Below are 16,756 nucleotides of genomic sequence, written 5' to 3'. Positions count from 1 at the left end.
TTGAGACCCTGCAATTGTGTGTAAATGAGGCAGAAAGTCAGATCAGACACCTGGGACTTGGTCACAATTTTTGTGATGACATATGTTCTTTGACTTTTCCATTTTTTATTCACGGTTTCTGTGCTGGTTCATATTTATTTACTAAAATGGTTAATGTTTTAAAGCAAATGCTATTGAAATATGAATGGCAAATTAACAAAAATGAATAGAGGGACTTAAATGAGGTAAGTTAGGGATAGGTACTTTATAAATGTATGTTTTGTTTCCGTAGATTTTATTTTCTATTAACCGACCATTTACTTTTACTTTTTACTTTTATCCTCTTCGCCACTGATCGGCTTGTTAGCCGCTTGGGCGATCGGTCACGACTCTTTTCCTTTATATTCTTCACCAAAAGGTCGGCTCGCTAGCCGCCCGGGCGATCGGTCACGTCTCTGTCACGCACTGTTGGCAAATACTGGGCATGCACCGGCTCCTGAATGTACCTGAACCCGCTCCAGTGTTGGTCAAGTCTTCTCTTGAAAGAGCTCACACTCGGTGCCGTCACAACACTTTCTGGTAGATTGTTCCAAGAGTTTACAACCCTCACTCCGAAAAAGTTTGCCCTCACGGTTTTCCGGACTTGCGGCTTCTTCAATCTTGAGCTGTGACCCCTTGTGGGGCGAGCGTCCGCCAGCTCCAAGTAAGGACACTCAACTGAGTAGTGCCCCCTGAGATGCTTATAAACCTCAACTAGGTCCCCCCTTGCCCGTCTGTAGTATAAGCTAGGCAAGTTCAGGCGCTCCAATCTCGCAGGGTAGCTGAGATGCCGAAGTGCAGGCACCAGCTTGGTGGCCCTCCTTTGAACATTTTCAACCAACTGACAGTCCCTAGCATATCTCGGGGACCAGATGGGGTGACAGTACTCCAGATGGGGAAGCACTTCACTCCTGAAGATCGTCACGAGGGACGGACCGTCTAGATATCTGAACGACCTTCTTATAAGACCCAATAATTTATTTGCCTGATTTACCTTCTTCTCACAATGGCCCGAGAACTTCAGCTCATTGTCAACATACACACCTAGGTCCTTCTCACACACAGTCTCAACTAGTACATTTTCTTCATCCCGTTGGGACATATGGTACGCCTCCTTACCGTTGGTACGCCCCAGGTGCATCCTCTTACACTTCGTGACATTGAATCTCAGCAGCCATTCCTTCGACCATTCCTGGAGCCCACAGAGGTCCTTCTGCAGCTCTTCACAGTCCGCTTGGTTCTTAATTTCCCGAAATAACTTGGCGTCATCGGCAAACATTTGTATGGAGGAGTGTACAACGTCAGGCATATCATTTATGAAACAAACAAACAACAGCGGGCCCAATACACTACCCTGCGGTACCCCACTTGTTACAGGTACAGATGACGATTTCGTGCCATTAATCACCACACATTGCTTGCGGTCATGTAGAAAGTCTTCTATCCACGCTAGGACATTTCCCCGAATTCCGTACCCTTCCAGTTTGATTTTCAGCCTTTCGTGGGGTACACTGTCGAAAGCCTTGGCAAAATCTAGGTAAATATTGTCGATATTACCACCCCGTTCTAGAATATGGGTCCAAATATCCAATACCTTGAGCAATTGTGTCAAGCAAGAGCGCCCCGGCATAAAACCGTGTTGGCAATCTTTTACAAGGTTGTTTCGTAGTAGATGTTCCATCGCTGCATCTCTGATAATACTCTCAAGTACTTTACATATTATGCTGGTCAGGCTCACCGGTCTATAGTTGTTCGTGGAGTGCCTATCGCCCTTCTTGAAGATAGGACTCACATAAGCCACTTTCCATTCACTGGGGACCATTTGTTCATCCAGGCATTTACAAAACAGAATCTTCAGGGGCTCTGCAAGCTCGTTGCACAGCTCCCTTAGCACTCTAGGATGCACCATGTCAGGTCCAGGACTCTTATGGACCTTTAGCCTGGACAGTTTATTTCTAATACCCTCTTCTGTGAACACAATGTGGGTCAGTGCTGTGTCGAACCGTCTGTCCTCAAACGCAGGAAGGTTAGTTGCATCCTCTCTTGTGAACACTGAGGAAAAGAAGCTGTTCAATGCCTCAGCTTTATCCTGGTCAGAATCTGCGTAACTACCATCTTCAAGCCTCAGGTCTGATACTCCTACTCGCGTTTTCAATTTCGACTTTGCATAGCGGTAAAACGCCTTTGGGTTTGACTTGACCTCGCGTGCAACCAGCCTTTGGAACTCCTTTTCAGCCCTCCTACACTCTATCTTTGCTTGGTTTCTGGCTCTTGCATACATCCTCCTGTCTTGCTCATCGTTTGACCCAACCCACGTCTTGAATTTCTGGGTTTTCTTCTTAATTTTGTCGACCGCCGCATGGTTCATGTGTAGGGATCCCCTCGTATTCCTAGAAGCACTGGGTTTGGTCTTGGGTATATATTTATCGATCAAATGGGTCATTTTACTAGTTATGATATTCAGCGTAGTGTCTGCGTTCTTGTACCTTAATAAGTCAGGCCAGTTGATACCCCTCATCTCTTCCCTCATCCCATTGTAATTTCCCTTGTAATATTTGCACCTTGGCCTGGCCTTATCTTGAACTAGGTAACAGTTAAATCTGAATGACAACACTGTATGGTGACTGGTGCCAACTGGGGCAAGGTGTTCCAGTTTGGCCACCATACCCTCCTCGTTTGTTATGATGAGGTCAAGTGGCTTCGGTGTTTGTTCCCCTCTGTAATGTGTCGGGTCTCTCACATGTTGGAACAGAAAATTATCTCTCAGAGTTTCTACAAAAAGAGTAGCAGGATTATTCAAGTCATTCGGGGTTGACTCGTTTCTCCAGTCGATGTCGCCATAGTTAAAGTCCCCCATGATAAGGAGGTGGCTGGGGTTGAGCATCGCCGCATTGTTTATTAAGGTTCTTAAGTTCCTTTGATTTAGTGGGCCACAGTTCGGGGATCTGTAGATACACCCGACGATAAGTAAGTCCCCTCCCTTTAATTTAATTTTACACCACTTGGACTCTTCAAAGACATCCTCTCCCTGTACCCTCGCCTGGCTGGCTCTAAGGTCTTGCCTAGCGTAGATAACCACACCCCTCCTGCAGGATTCTTGAGTTAGGTTCGTAAATGAGTCATATCCAGCAATACTGAACTCACATTCCTCTGGGTCGATTCTCCTGTTCTTGTACAACAGTTCTACAACTCCTACAATATCTGGTTGGTGTACTCTTAGTAGTGTTTCAAACTCCTCCCTCTTATCAAGGAACGTGTCGGTATTAGTGTACATGACATTCAAGCCAGAATTTGTTCTCGGTAACGTCTCTGCTCTTAGTAATAAACCCGCTCCACCCACATTCTCAGAAGCTGCAGCATTTGCTAAGTACACTGTATTTTGCAGGGTGTGGTTAAAAATTTCATTGTTTACACGGCGCTCGTTCCCTCCTGTCCGGTAGGCTGAGCTGGTGCCGCCTCCCGGGTGGGGGGTTGAGTGGGTGGAGGGTGCACTGCTGCCCCCTGGCCCTGTGTCGGCACACTTGTTTCCACTACCCTCCCCCTGAGTATAACCCATGTGCACCTGTCCCCGTTCCTCCTCGACTCCTCCCTCTTCTGCTTCAAGTCCAGCAGGAGCTTCTTGTGCTGTTCCCTCTGCATTACCGTGCGGTCTGGGTGAATAAATACATCCCGAAATGCCTCGCTCCTTGCTAAGTTTTTTGCCTGCCGGATAACTTGCCATTTTTCCTCCTCACTCCCTAGTGTGATCCTGAGGGGGCGAGGCTTAGCCCCCTGCTTTTGTCCCAGTCTCCTCACATCCTGAGGGGTTGCTGGAATCTTCAGAACCTCTGTGCAAATATTTTGAAACAGCACCTTGTCGTGTGTTTCCTTACTCACAGTTCCCTCTGCCTGGCTCTCTGGGACTCCAAAAACTATTACATTGTTCCTGCGCTGGAGCCGTTCCTGGTGTTCCTCCTCTCCCCTAACAGTAGGTCCGTTAATTTTCATTTCTTCGACACACTTTTTCAGAGTCCCAATCTGCTGTAGAACCTGTACTGATTCTGCATTACTCTCCGCCCCCCCCACCCGTGGCCCTCCTAATACGTCCGCATAGCTCCTCTTAGCAACCACCTCCATTCTATTAGCTACTTCCTCAGTCTTAGCAAGGATCTCTTTCTCAACTTGCTCCAGTTTGTCAACCAGCAGGGCTCCTGCTTCATCTATTTTCGTCCCTAGAGAACTCGTTCCCTTATGGATTGCAATCGCTTCATTCACCTTGACTATGCAGCCAGGGCAATACCAGCAACAGCCATCAAGCTTTACGGCAGTTAGTAACTTCCTAGACGTTGCATTAGTTAGGCCTGCATCCTCCATATCCGACGTCTCCCTGCAGTAATCACATACCAAACTCATGGTTGTTGTTGTTGTGGGGGGGGTGTAGACTGTGTATAGATCTACACCTATTTCAAAGAAAATAAAGAGAGAAAAAAGTACTTAGCTACTCTCTGTTGCCTATGGAGTTGTCGTCTGCGACTGCGTACACTGTATCTCCCTGTGAATGGTGTATTGTAGGCACAGTTTCAGTCCTTGAGCAAGCACACAATCAACATAAAATAAAATTTAAAGTCTCTGTGGCACCTATGACACGACTTGGTTTCAGCTGGCACGGTGCCTTTCCAGCTTGCTTGCTAGTGAGCGCTCACTTTAAGTTATTTACAACTTCAGCGGTCACTGATGACACTATGAACTATCACTGTGTACACTGTATCTCCCTGTGAGTGGTGTATTATAAACACAGATTCAGTCCTTGAGCAAGCACACAAACAAAATAAAATTTAAAGTCTCTGTGGCACCTATGACACGAATAGGCTGGCAGTTGTCCTTACCAGCTCGATTGCCAATATGTATTCACTTTAAGTTATTATAGTCTCTTCTGCATTCACTGATGACAACTATGAACTGATTTAACTGAAGGCACAGTACTACACTCCCTGGTTGGCCTTTATCACAGCCGTGACCACAACACCCTAAAAAATAAAATAAAATAAAAGCTTTGTCATGTGGCAGTGATTGTGTGGTTATAGGCCTGTGACCCTGGCTGTACCTCCAACTCGGTGGAAATTGAGTTTTCAAAAATACAATCGTGTCTAGCATGAAAAGTCCGACATCGATTTACACTTTCACCTCACTAAGACGATCTTGACGAACTTATGTAATCACTGTCCAATTTCTGCCGCTTTACATCGAAGGCCCGAATGCCGAACACGCTTTGTTACAGAGACGTTAACACTAATTCCCACTCCTCCCCCCATATGCAGGCGTGTTAATCGAGGTTTTACTGTATGTATGTATGTATGTATGTATGTATATATATATATATATATATATATATATATATATATATATATATATATATATATATATATATATATATATATATATATATATATATATATATATATATATATATATATATATATATATATATATATATATATATATATATATATATATATATATATATATATATATATATATATATGTTATAGTAGTTCTGCTATAACGCCGATAATTGTGTTCTGTAAAATATCGCGGTTATAGAAAAATAATAGAAATAACAAGGGCTTATGGAGAAAATAGGTTAGGTGCAGTTTACTCAAATCAAAAAATTTAGTAGTTAGCCTAACACAAAGGATAGCACAGTCTAAATAAATGTTACATTCATATCCAATAATGAAATCATACAGTAAATTTAACACTTTACCTTGAAAAATATGAATGTAACTTGATGGGGGAGAAGGGTGATTTTGAGGTTGATAACATCAAGCTTCTCTTCAAGTGTTATATCCTTTCTTTTACGATAATCACCGGAATTCTATCATCAGAATGCTTTTGAGATATTCTTTCTTACCATATTCACAGTTAATACAAAAATTGGAGAAATATAAAGCAAAAATCGCTAAGTATAGCAAAAAGTTTATCATATATCCAAATATTGTTCAATTCATAAATCACAAGTAGAGCAAATTTGCTATATCAAAACACGCTTATAGCAGAACTCAATGTATATATATATATATATATATATATATATATATATATATATATATATATATATATATATATATATATATATATATATATATATATATATATATATATATATATATATATATATATATATTAATATATATATATATATATATAATATATATATATATATGAAATGGAACAAAATACAAATGAAAGGAATGTGCATTTTCTCCCTCTCGCAGCTCTCCTTCATCTTATGTTGTTTATTAATGTTTACTTTCACTTCTAAAATGACAATTTTACTTATCCTCTACACAAGGTTGGTTTTGGCACTCATAGCAATAACTATTTAGGGTGATTTTGTGAAATTTTGTACAGATTTCAACAACTCTTGCTACAAAAAAATTTGTGCATCCAGAAGATATTTGTCAATTCACAAGCAATATTTAAAAAAAAATTATGAGAGCATTGTAAAAAAAAAAAGTGTAATGAAAAATATTTTTTCTAAAAGGAACACTGCAATAAATTGAAAATACAATATGAAAATTTGCAACAAATAGAGAAATAGTGACTTTCTGTACAGTACACGATTACAGTACTTCATTTAAAGTTATGCCAAACTTAATAAGAGAATAACTAACAAGTTATCAGAGAGGTTCAGCACCAAAAGATTTTTGCTTCTTCTAAACTTTCAGGAATTTCAGTCAAATTGTTGTGCGAGAAATCCAAAGTTGTGAGGTCATCCATTTCAAAAAGATCGTTAGATGCCAGCCTTGCTGAGCTTGTTGTGCCGGACATTTAGAGAACGGAGACATGGCAGGGTTGTTATGGCCCCATAAAGTTTATCTAAATTATTGTTTTTTAGGGACAGATGCTCCTGAAATAAAAATACAAACAATATATTATAAAAAATCCCATAAAATATTGTATCACATAAAAGCATAAATATAATTGACAGATACATTAAGACAATCTGTATAATTCAAAGGATAACACCCATAATAGGTTTTTTATGTAAATTAGCTGCTGTACAGTAATATATGAGAATTATACACAACACAATAATAGCTCAAGACTTATAACAAAGACAGATGCACTAGAATCATCAAGCTCACATTTCTTGTTGGTTAATTTTTACAAAAGCAAATAAAGGAATACAAACATTGAGTACTGTAGATAGTTAATAATGAAGTACAGTACGCAGAGATAATTAGCGGATTTTTATTTCATGATCCTCTATTATTAGAGGATGACACCCTGAATGTACCCAAGGATGTCTTTGGGTAATTATAAAGTTGCCGACATTTTTATGCGGGAACAGGGAGCCATTCACACTAGAGACAGTAATTTCTTTTACCTGTATTGTATATATGTGTGTGTGTGTGTGTGTGTACACACACACAAAAGACATACAATAATAATAATGGGAAAATTTAATAATCAGAAACAAATTTATTATAAATGTGAGTCTACTCCTAGCTTTACCCTGTATTAAGAAAGCATGGAGTTGACTTAAGGATAAACTGTCACATTTTTAATAAATTTGTTTCTGATTATTTGTGAGAGGATTTTCCCATTATTATTTATTTGTTGTGTTTTGTATGTGTCTACGTGCACACATACATATATTCACATATATTCAGTACAGGTAAAAGAAATAATTGTCCTAAGGGCAAACACATAAAGGGAATAATACATTTCTTTGTACACAAGAAAAAATGTAACCCCCTGGTCAGCAAAGGTTATTTGCAGATTTGGCTATTCACGGCCATTTTCAGAACCCAATCCCAGCAAATTTGAAGGCCCTACTGTACTGTACTTATGGTGTATAAACTATAAGTACAGATTGAACACCAATACAGCACTAACCAATTTCTGAAGTTTACCGATCTCCTCTGGCACAGTATCTATCCCGGTATTGTCGGGCCATCGGAGGCTTGACATCTCCTTGATGCTTCGAGGAATACCAGTCTCCTGCAAAAAGACAAGTAACAATGAGGTAAAGAATTTTGCATTTATGAATAGCAGTTATGGATAAAGTAAAGAGATGTAAGTGAAAGACATTCCCTGAACATTTGTTTCTGGAGTAAAGTACAATATATATTGTTACCTGTTAGATGTTCTGGGTAATAAGTTCTATATACAGGAGAGAACACAAACACCTGTATAGTTTTGTAGGTTCGGTTTACTGGATAAGAGTATGTACACAGAGGTGGATAGCACTGCTCCTCAGCTAAGGCGGTCCTGCCTGCACTACCATAGACGACGATGGCAAGTGGTAGTACATTAGCAGCTTCCCATACGTCGCCAGGCAATATTAATTGCTGCGGTGGGATATGGTAATAACATTGCCACACGCCAGTTAGCTAGGGCTGAATAAATATAAATGGAGTACACATATATAATATACATATACATAGTACATAATCCAGCATACATAATATACATACACCTCTTCCCTATACGCCATAGCAGTCTTGAGCGGACTTTTTCTGGATCCGCTCTGAGCGCCGAGGGACTTCACTGGGAAGGGTATGGGACTCCAACACTGTGGCGGGGCCAGCAGAAGGCATTGTTACGGGCGGAGAAACGGCGTGTTCCTCCACCACACGCATCACTGGGTAACCATCGTAGTCCCGTGACTCGCCGTATCCATGACGACGCCTTACTTTGTCCTTAACGAGGGAGGTCGTAATCCTGAACACGACTTAAAAGCCGACACTCAACCTGGGAGAGAACGGGCGTGGTCAAGTAGCGGGCGACGCATGCCCTGAACACGTCATGCTCGGCGATCACAATCTCTCGGTTTTAGCCTGCCACTCCTTGGAGAAGGATTATATAGGACACAAGAACTAAGGGCGCCCATACAAAAACCTGGGCGTGGAGCCCGTGTAGTTGGTGTGTTATGGAGTTCAAGAAGACCGTCGAAGGCTCCGAAGAGTCAATGTTCCCAGAAGGCCACCTGGCGATGAGGTGTTTAGGATTTGACAGCAGCTCAGCGTGGCCGCTGACTGCGGGTACGGGCGATAATGATATGCCGACTTATCGAAGCCGGCGTGTGAACGAGGCAAAGTCCCGGCTTAGAACTGAGGCTCTCCGGCCGTTCGGGGTGAGGGCGACAGGAACGCCCACGCCACGGAAGTAGTGGGCGGAACTGCTGATGGTGGCGGCAGACGTCAGGTCATTACCGCTTCTTGATGACAACCGCCAACCAGAGAGACGGTCGACGATAACCAGGAAGGACTTTTCCTGACACACAGAAAAGTCGGGCCGGCTACAGACTCCAAAGGGGCGGTGGGGTTGTCGCCACCTGCGAAGCGTACCTGCTGCTGGCTAGTCGTGGCTACGGCAGGGCTTACACACTCCGGCAGCATGGAGATGTCGTGGGGCCGATGCCAGGCCGAACACAGTCTGTCGTGGGCATCGCCGCTTGCGGCCTCAGCTCCACGTGTGGCTGTCGTGAAGGCGCAGCCAGGGCGCGGGGACGTGGATAGCAGGGACAACCACCAAGGAGAGGTGTCACTGGCCAGAGGTAGGGGTAGGGCGGCAGCAGGGTAGCTTGCTGCCCCTTCATGCACCCTGTTACGAATTTCACTTTAGAGAATCGGGTAGGTGTTGGGAAGTCCGGAGATGATGGCCAACTCTTGACAATGTCTGTAGGACAGCAAGGAGTCGGGACACCATTATGCACGTCAATCCAGGCCTGACACGCACTCGTTGCCAAAGGTGACATGCATAGAGTGAACCCAGGGTTGGGGCCATCTAGAACCATCTGCCATGACGAGGTCCTCGGAGGCGTCCTAGATCGCTGGAGAGAGCCCCAAGCATCGCAGTCGTTGGGGACCGATGACTGTAGCATCAGCGCCGGTGTGTCGGGCAACACCCATGACGGATGACACACCGTAGGTCACGACACGCTTGATGTACTGGGGACTTTTGGTCCTGGGATGCAGGAGTACACCCTCCCAAAATGGGTCGTATGGTCCAGGGTCGCCGCGGCTCTGATTTGGCGACTGTGGGCGGCCCTCACTGGGTAGAAGGGCTACTAAGCTTCCGGCCGCACGCTGTCCCTTGCTCAGGTAGTAACACTTTGTCATAGGCCCATTTAACGCACACATTGCAACGTACGCATTTTGAGGCTGGGCACCACATCATACCAGTGGCCCATACGGGTCACAACTGTTGCAGGTAGACTGAGCAGCTGACACACCTGTGTTCCGTGGCTGGGCTTACCACAGTTGTTACAAATGAACCGGCGTGGACGCAGGGCGTATATGCAGGGAGCGGACTTCTTGTCCCAGAAATGTGGACACAGCGCCAGACAGCTGTAGGGGGAGCTCGGATGCGAGGTGGCACACCTGGCAGCCTCATAGGAGCTTACATATCGTCAACACATCCTGAAGAGAAGAGGAAGAGTCGAGGAGGTGAGGCTCGACAAGTTCCTCGCCCCACACCCATCAGATCACCTGCTTCAACTGGGTCTCCCCGCACTGCTGGTGGTGGCCTAAACATATATCTACCTCTTCCGAGGTTCTCTCTTAAGACCATATAAAAGGCGCTAAAAGACTCACCCCTCCATCTGTCTGCAGGATAAACAATTCTCCTCCCCATGCAGAGCTTCATTCTGCTGTCCTTTGATGTGCTGCTAGAACGGCCCAGTACCTCCTCTACAGACAGCTAAGAGGTTGGGGGTACCTGCAACGATGTTCTAAGACACGCTGAACTTCCAAGGACAGGCACATACTTAGCTGGATGAGTTGTTTAGGCTGTGACAAACTCTGAGATCCACCATTGGGAAGCATAATCAGCCCACCGCCACGCCATTCGCTAAAAGTCTGGAAATTTACATCAGGCTCCAAGATAGCGGCGTTTGAGCTGTTGCTTTAGGGTGGGGCTGGGGGGCGGAAGGAAGTATGGATGAGGCATTTGAACCATTCAGTACTGAGGCAGTGTTAGAGCCAGGGGCTTGGTTAACAGTGAGCGGGAGATATCAAGGTCAAACCGCACTGTCTTCTCCATTCTCCGCTGGTGGTCTCGTTTGCCTCTGCTTGCCTTCTGTGCTCATCCGCTAAACGCCTGTGAGTCACCTCGCTGCCTCCTCATCTCCTCTCAAGTAAACTTCATTAAGGCAATTATCTCTGGAGATAACGCTGAATGTTGAGGTGAAGGGTCAGCGCGATGTTGTGGGAGCTACTGCCTGGTCATCCATCTCTGGGGACTATCATCCGCTTGACTCATCCAGGCGCTGGGGTCCAGCTGCGAAGGCATGAGACATAAATCACTTTATTCAGGTACTGTGTCTTAAATCAGTAAGGACCGGTCAGCCCGCCGATCAACAAGATTTCAGACAAAAATTTAATTAAATACATGAGATAAGTAGGTTGTATATATAAAATATATATAATGAAGCCAGCGCGGGGTCAGCAAGTGTTAGCAGGCGTGTGTGTGTCCCAGGCGTGCAGAGCGCCCCGCCTCTCAGCTGTGAGGGGGGGGTGGAGGCGGCACAGAGGAGGGGGTGGAGATAGGAGAACAGTCGCTTCTGTAAACGGTCAGAGGAGGGTGCGCTGAGCTCTATAATTCCCCACAAATGCCCAGAACATGCCGTGATACCTTGGAACCGTCAACAAGGTCACACATGAATGGCACGTAAACACACAATGCACTTAACACTTCACAGAAAATCACTGTCACTGATACTGCTCTCAAAGTTGCGAATTCTTTTCGAGGGATGACGCTGGGTTTAATCAAGGGGATCCATCAGCCGCTTTCCACAAACTTAAATTAATCACCGTGAATAATCCAGTAAAACTACGACTGCGCCTATGTTAGATGTTCTGGGTAATAAGTTCTCTATATACAGGAGAGAACACAAACACCTGTATAGTTTTGTAGGTTCGGGTTTACTGGATAAGAGTATGTACACAGAGTGTGATAGCACTGCTCCCTTTAGCTAAGGTCCTGGTCAACTACCATAGACTTATCACGTAGCGGCAAGTGGTACATTAGCAGCTTCCATACGTCAGCCAGGCACATTAATTGCCGCAGGGATATGGTAATAACATTGCCACACGCCATGGGGCCAGGCTGAATAAATATAATGGAGCACATACATAATATACATACATAGTACAATCCAGCATAATATAATATACATACATTACCATTTCCACTATTCGCAATGGTTGCCCCGCTTATTCAAGAAATGTTGCCATAGCAAATTTGAACTGCTGGTCTCAACCGTAGGCTGAGACAGAGTGTGCACGCAGGTACAGATTCTCCGCCATACGCCCCCGCTGCCTCTCTCACATGTGCTGCATGCAGTGATCCGCAGTTGTGTATTGTGTGCTCACAATGCTCTAGTTTAATAATTGCTAATACCAGCATGCTAAGAGATCGCAATGTTGAAAGAATTTGAAAGACATGGAAATGAAAGAAGGAACTTTAGTGATTACGTGGTGCACGGCTTGCTCTCACGGTGCATTCTATATAAAAGCTACGACAAGAATCAGGAAGATGGCCGGGTTCAACACCACTGAGGCAACGGTGCACGAGGTTCCGTGCTGAGATGGAGAGTATGGTTTATGTTGAGCACGGATTGACAAACCAGACCCACGCCTTTAAAACACCTTTAACGCAACATAACTAAGAGATAAACCCAAACTTGATCAAAGCCAGCTGTGGACGGTTTGATAGATTACGAAACGAAAACAACCACAATCTAAAAGGTTATAAGAGCCAACAGTTTAATTATGTAGAAGTCACAGCCAGAACCATGATTAAGGAGGGTGGGTACAGTCCTAAGTAAGTTTTCAACTTGGACGAGACCGGACTCTTCTGGAAGAAAATGCCTTCACGCACCTACATATCTAAGGAGGAAAAGACGGCACCGGGATTCAAAGTTGCCAAGAACCGCCTCACTCTATTGATTGGTGGAAATGCTGAAGGTGACCTGAAGTTAAAGCCTCTCCTTGTGTACCGGTCTGAAACACCCCATGTTGTGAAGGGACAACTTCCTGTCATCTGGCGTTCAAACCGTAAGGCGTGGGTGACAGGGTCTGTGATGCATGACTACGTGTTCAACTATGTGTCCGGTCGCATTAGTCGCTATAATAAGGAAAATAATTTTGATGATAAAGCTCTGATGGTGATCGACAATGCACCAGGTCATCCACCAGCTATGGTTGACTGGTGTAAGAACATTAAAGTTGTGTTTTTGCCTCCCAACACCACGGCTTTGCTGCAACCCATGGACCAGGGTGTTATCTCTACATTCAAGGTGCTCTACACCCAGTGTATCATGGAGCAGCTGATTGAGAGGACCGATGGAGAAGGGAAACCTACAATCCTGGAGTTTTGGAAAAAACACTACAACATCAGGAAAGCCATAAAAAACATCAGTGATTCATGAGAGGCAATAACACAACAGAACATGAACGGTGTGTGGCGTAAGCTGTGGCCTGAGTGTGTGCACAACTTCGTTGGTTTCCCTTCAGTGCCTGCAATAAGGAAGACTATCGTGACTCTTGCAAAGAAGACTGGATTCGATGAAGTGGATGACGCTGACGTAGAAGACCTCCTCGACTCTCACAATGAAGAATTTACCAATGAAGACCTGACAGAACTGGAGAGGCTTCAACAGGAAGAAATGCAACTGGCAACGGGAGAAGATGCAGATGAAACTACAACACAACTCCTCACTGTACAGAACCTAAGGAAGCTGATTTCTTCATTTGAGATGGCGATGGATATGGCATTAGAAATGGACCCTAATGTTAACCGAAGTTGCACTATCATCCGCAATGTCAAGAAAGACATACAAGCATACTACGAGGTGGATGAGGAGAAGAGGAAGAATGCACAACAAATGACTCTTGATGCATTTATCACAGCCAAACCTTCAACCCCCAGTGCACCAACCACCCGACGTACATCCAAACAGAACACAGCTTTTAGGCAGCTGTTCAAGACTAATGTAAAACCACAGCCTTCAATGAGTGAGCCACAGCCTTCAACAAGTGAACCACAGCCTTCAACCAGCGGAGAACAACAGCTTTCAGTGCAAATTGACAGCAATAATGAGTGAGGTGGCTGACGACCCTGGCAGTGAGGAGGAGAGTGAGGTGGCTGACGACCTTGGCAGTAAGAAAGAGAGTGAGGTGGCTGACAACCCCAGCCACCTTTCACCCCAGTAAACCTTCACCCTCTCCCCTAATGCCAACTTCAGCAAGCAATCAACACAGCACATCAAAGGTAAATTAACAGTCTATGTTTAAAACTTACCTCACACACCTTCGCATATAAACATTCAAACACTCACACACTCAAACATGTAAAGTATACTGTACTTGTAAACATATACAGCTCCTCCCCGACTTACTACCTACTCAATTTACGACCACCCGCACTTATGACCTGCCTCAGCCGCACCAAAATTTTGTCAAATTACATATTTTTTAGTCCCAGCATCAGTACACAGACAAAATTTCCCTTTATAATTCACTTTAAAATGGCTGGCAAGCTTAAAAGTGAGAGTTTTGTGGTGCTGAGAAGAAAAACAGACACCCATTTTAGATTTTCTATGTATTATTTAAGCATTTTTTACTTATGACCACTCTGACTTACGACCTGGATTTGGGTCCCTAACCCCGTCGTAAGTCAGGGAAGAGCTGTACACCTGATAAACTCGAAGTGTTTGCTATTGGTGTTTATTTGATATTATGCCCTTGTTTCTTTATTTATTTTATGTTCTATATGTACTGAGTAAAACAAATGTTAAAATCTGACGGCCGTGACTACTGCGATGCCCGTATCCCCCTATTTACTTTATTTCTTATGGGAGAAATTGCTCCTCTATTCGCAATTTCAATATTCGCAACGAGTTTCATGCCCATAACCTTTGCGATAAGTGAGGCAGCATAATCCCTCACCTACTTCTTTGGTTAGTAAAAAAAAAAAAAAAAGTGAATAGTATACTGTACTTTACCAACACCACCACACACTTAAGAGGAGTTTAAAAGAAAAGGCGATGTAACTAGTCATGCTAAGTCAGGTAAAAAATACGAGAGCCACTAATCATCTATCCTACATCTACCTCGAATGCTTTCAAAGCATTTTTAACCTTGGGCCACTGACAAATAAAGACAAAAGCTAAGGTGCTCCATTGTTTCCCTTTTCCTGTGTGACTTTAACAATATATATACAGTCGGCCCTTAACATACGCGGGGGTTAGGTAACAGAGGTACCCGTGAATGTTAAGAATCCGTGTACTTTTGCTTCCCCCCCCCCTCCCCTAAAAAACCCCTGGCCCCCCATGTCCGTATTTACTGTATATACCTGTGTGTAGTTCGAGTTTTTAAGACCAAATTATTTGGCAAAAAATTGGGGGTCGACCTCTAAACAGGTAATAGTTTCGTTAGGTTGAAAAATATTTACCAGTAACTACCAGCAAACAATGGAAACGACGCACCAACGCACCACCAGCTGTGAATGTCGGTACAGTTGCCAGGGCAGATCTCTTGCGTCATCAAAGCAAGCCCAAAGTAGCTAAATGCATGGTACAGTATGCACAGGACGATGTAAAACATTAAGTATTCATTTTTTAAAGTTTATTTATAGATACTATACATAAATTTTTGTTCATTACATTTGAACATCAATCTTTGTTAATTAAATTTGGAACAAAAGAAAACTAAGATACCGTATTTCTAAATACCGGGTATTTTCATTAAAATATTACATCACAAGTATATTTTACCTTAACTGTGACTGAATGAATATATTCTCAGAAATAAATATGGAAATGTAATATTTTTGCTGAAATGACGTAAGTATAATGAGACGAGGAGGGCGTGGGTTAACGTATAGTTTGCTGTCACCTATAACATATCGAATCTTGCATGAAGAATATTTATAAATACAGGAAGAATATTTAGTAAGAGAGTAAAAAAGAGGAAGATTTTGGTAGCGTGGCCGTGATAGTAATTTGAACTCTGGACTTACACTTATCGTATCTTACATGTCAATACACATCTATTACGTCTTAAGGGCGACTTCTCAAACACCGCTTCGTTACAACTCTTTATTAATTACGAACATGACATGGACACATTAATAACACCTTCTATTGAAGTTACTAGGACATTATATTTACGTTACTAGGCCATCATATTACGTTACTAGACACTGATTCTCGGACACGAACATGAAATGAATACACTTCCCACGTAAGTAACTCATTCCATGGAAAGCTCTGACAAAAACTCACGTGACCTGGGAAAGGCCTAGCAGGGAGACTGCTTAGCTGGAACACTGGTGTCGGGAGGGCGACTGCTTAGCTGGGACACCGGAGGGAAGTCGGGGAGGGAAGTCCTGCATGACTCTCCTCCCGTGAGCGGGACTCGGCTGTGGTGGACCTCCTCCTCCGATCCCTGTGTGTCTCTCTGTCTGACTCCCTCTCGCCGCTCCCCTGAGGGAGGGCTACGAGCGGGACTCGGGACGTGGTAGCTGGCCCTTCTTGGTTACAAGACACACTCTCTCTCTGTCTCTCTCTCTCTGGGGAGAGGGAGGACTAGGACGTCCTATATATTGGGAGGTGAGCCGTCAGGTTGAGCTGATCGGGGGCGGCGGCGAAGGGTCTTCTTACATTTGCCCTCGCTAATGTAGGGTCAGGTCTGGACTTTTTCAGAGACTATAAGTTGTATATTCTGGAGAAATCTTCAGATGGGGC

General features: G+C 43.9%; 1 protein-coding gene across 1 annotated transcript in view; it reads right to left on the bottom strand.

The window, feature by feature from the left end:
• LOC121878950 (protein flightless-1-like) overlaps nucleotides 1-16,756 on the bottom strand; it is a 134,615-nt gene that overhangs the window by 93,887 nt on the left and 23,972 nt on the right. The window contains 4 exon segments of the mRNA XM_042385432.1: nucleotides 6,672-6,702; nucleotides 6,705-6,793; nucleotides 6,795-6,907; nucleotides 7,900-8,004. Coding sequence (XP_042241366.1) covers nucleotides 6,672-6,702; nucleotides 6,705-6,793; nucleotides 6,795-6,907; nucleotides 7,900-8,004 — 338 coding nt within the window.

Source organism: Homarus americanus, unplaced genomic scaffold (assembly GCF_018991925.1).
Source record: "Homarus americanus isolate GMGI-L3 unplaced genomic scaffold, GMGI_Hamer_2.0 scaffold51859, whole genome shotgun sequence".
NCBI lineage: Eukaryota > Metazoa > Arthropoda > Malacostraca > Decapoda > Nephropidae > Homarus > Homarus americanus.
The sequence above is the reverse complement of the archived record's forward strand: the minus strand, read 5'-3'. Positions and strand labels throughout refer to the sequence as shown.